Source organism: Netta rufina (assembly GCF_964035555.1).
Source record: "Netta rufina genome assembly, chromosome: 15".
In the NCBI taxonomy this organism is placed as follows: domain Eukaryota; kingdom Metazoa; phylum Chordata; class Aves; order Anseriformes; family Anatidae; genus Netta; species Netta rufina.
The window spans coordinates 10,993,292-10,996,433 of record NC_140138.1 but is presented as its reverse complement, the minus strand read 5'-3'; the positions used below and the strand labels follow the sequence as shown (position 1 = coordinate 10,996,433).

Genomic DNA, 3,142 nt, shown 5'->3' with positions numbered 1-3,142 from the left:
CTTATGTTTGAATATTAAGTATTTGCTTTTTGAAACTGTTAATTAGAAAATGGATTAATTTTAAAAGATAATACCATTGTTATGGCTAACTAAAATCAGGAAAAGTGACTTTAAAACAATTTTGAAAAATAAAAGTAATTTATCAGAAAAATATGCCTCTTATGAAATCCCTTTTAACACATCCTCAGGAGTAGCACTTTGCAGCAAAGAACCCTTCGGGCACCTGCTGCTGCTGCGTTGAAGTGTGCTGGTGCCATGCCTGGTGGTTCATCAGGGTGGCAGCACTGAGAGGACTACTAGCCTCTGGTCTTTGGTACTGCAGCTGCAGCCAGGTACTGCGTGCCACTTGGGGACTGATATTTGAAATAATGCCTCTTTGTTTGCAGTAAGTCCTATCAGAAACACGCTGCCGCAAGCATTTGAACTCTGTACTTGTAACAGCACCAGGAAGCGGCGCTTGGAGTGATAGGCATTTCTTCCATCCACAGCACTGTTAAAATACTGGTTTTCCAACTCACTTGTTGCTTCCTCTGCCAAAGTAACCAAAGAGCACCTCAGCCACCTGCTCTCCCACAGAAACATCTGAGAAGGCACTGAGGACCTGGAAAACGCTCACATCTCCTATGTAATGCACAGCTCCGGTGGACCTAATGACTTTGAAAGAATCCCGCAAACGTAGCTCCAATTAGCAGCACGCAGCCGTTGCTCCCCTCACACCACACACGACTGAGGCCGGACAGGGCCTGGGGCACTCCTGCCAAAGCACCTCATGGCCGCTGCTGCCTGGCACAAACCCCTGCTGCCCCGGGCACCCTGCCATCACTGGCCCTCTCTGCCACCACAGCTCATACACCCCGGTCAGAACGATGCTCTCACGGCCACAGGAGGGTTTCACAGAACCTCCACTGGGTTGCGGTCATTGCACGAGCAGACTAGAACTGCGAGTCGCCAGGGCAGGGATGGGGTAACGTTTCATTTTCAACACAGGCTATAACATCCAGTGCCCCCATCCCAGAAGGACAGCGGATTTTATAAGTTAATTCACCAGAAGGATGCTACGTGTATTTCAATATGTTTACAAACTGTCTGATAGTTTGCTTCCCTTTCTGTAGAAGAGTAGAGAAGCACTGTGACAGCTGAGCACCAGCAGTATGCTTCCCTAGTAGAGAAGATTTTGTTAAATGAAAAATTTATGGTGAGAAATTACCAATTAAAGCCTAATGAAGCATCCCTTGCTGTAAAAGAAAGGGTATAAGAACCGAAAGAAAATGTCTTAGCATTACTCATAGCTCCCATTACAATCAGACAACATATGTTAAGTGAATTACAGATAAGGAGCACCTGTTCTATGAAGTACGATACAGCAGCACCATTACTGCAAGTCAAATCTGTAAGAGACAAGGTAATACTTTCACTAACACTTAAGTAGTAGGACGGGTAACCACAGACATCCTAAACATGCATGAAAACAGGTTGGAACCTATGGAAATCAAAGCCAAGAAAGCAGGATCCAAATCATTTCACTGCCCCTAAGTAAGACAACCACACAGAGACAACATTAAGTTGTTCCACATCATATAGCTGTAGATGTCCGTAGTGAAGGGTAATTCACATCCCTTACAAGCCTGTCTGTGAAACCTTTCAAAGAAAAGTTTGAAAATGAGAATTTTTCAGTGACAAAACATTTTTCAATGAGATGGGAAACAGATTAAAAAAATAATTTTCCTGTTTGAAGAGCTCCTGCTTCATTTATTTTGTTTCATAACACCAGAATCTAGCACTAGTCCAGAAAGAATCCCAATCACATTACAATCTTCATCAGCTAATAATTGGTAACTGGAAAGATCATTGCCTAGCTTAAGACTATACTAAAACATTTTTATACTTTTTGCAAAGATGACTGATTTGTCCATTATTTAATATTTGTATTACAACGGCAGCCAAAGGACCCACTTAAGAAAATCTCCACATCCAGAAGCGTCTTCTGTATGCTTCAGAAACATAAGCCATAAAGTGTCTAAACAGTTTATGATCTAAGATAGCTTTGTAGTTGCTTAGGAGTATTTCAAAAGTCTATGCTTTGCAAGGTTTGAAATTATACTGTGCATTTTAAATACAGTAACTCATCTGTGTTTTGGACCCAAATAAAGCAAGAGAGTCTTCCATCATCTTCAGTCATTGTCAGAGCTGATCCAAAGCACTCAAGATAAATACTCAGATTTGGTGGCCAATTTCACGTATGTGCTAATTTGCTCGCCAATTTTGTCAAGTTTGCCATCAATGTTGATTTTCTTCAGTAGCAAGACAGACAAGAACCAATTCACTGAATGGTTGGTGATCAGTGTTACAGCCAAGATTCTCAATAAATATGAGTGAACTCAGGTGACTCAGGCCTTAAAAATGAACTCACAACCTTTCCCAGGAGTATAAGCTCCAAAAATTCCTTATAGTTTAGGATAACTTTATATGCAGCTATAGCTGTTAATGTTACCTGTTTGTCTTTTAATGGAAAAAAGGAGGATAGAGAGAATTTTAAAGATTTTTTTACCTCCAGCTATGTACTTATATGTATTATCATGCAAGGAGGAAGAGGAATGAAGGTAGTAAGCTAACTGTAGGTATTTTTGTTGAAGCTATAAGTCTATGTGGTATGTTTTTGCGGATGTTCCTCATGATCATCATCTACATACTGCTGTTGATAATGCTGGCACAGTTTAGAGCCCCAGGCTCCCCCCATCCCTTCTGCAGCTGGGAAGTGTCCGTTGGACATATTGAGTATGATGGAGGTCAATGATTTAATGTAATTTTTAGCCAGTGTGAGAGTCTCTATTTTGGAAAGTTTATTCTCAGCTCTCACATGAGGGATTACCTCCCGCAAGGCCTGGAATGCGTTGTTGAGCTTGTGCATTCTCTGCCTCTCCCGCTCGTTGCTTTCCAGTCTCCTCAAATGTCTGTCTTTACTGCTCCAAGGATGCTTGGCTCTGGCCGCAGTAATCTTGCTGCTCTCCTTACTTCTCCCATTCCTCCTTTCTTTGTGTCTCAAGCATTTCACCAGTTCTTTCTTTTTCATTGCTGACTCCTCTGAAAATGCTTCTTTATCAACAGTATTCTTTTGCTTCTTCCCTTTGGCTTTAGTCTTCAT

General features: G+C 41.6%; 1 protein-coding gene across 1 annotated transcript; it reads right to left on the bottom strand.

Moving 5' to 3' along the window:
* Nucleotides 1–2,641: 2,641 nt before the first annotated feature.
* Nucleotides 2,642–3,142, bottom strand: BHLHA15 (basic helix-loop-helix family member a15; the record flags this gene model as incomplete). Its single annotated transcript, XM_084295999.1, has 1 exon — nucleotides 2,642–3,142. One exon carries the CDS (start codon nucleotides 3,140–3,142, stop codon nucleotides 2,642–2,644), a length of 501 nt encoding a protein of 166 aa, XP_084152125.1.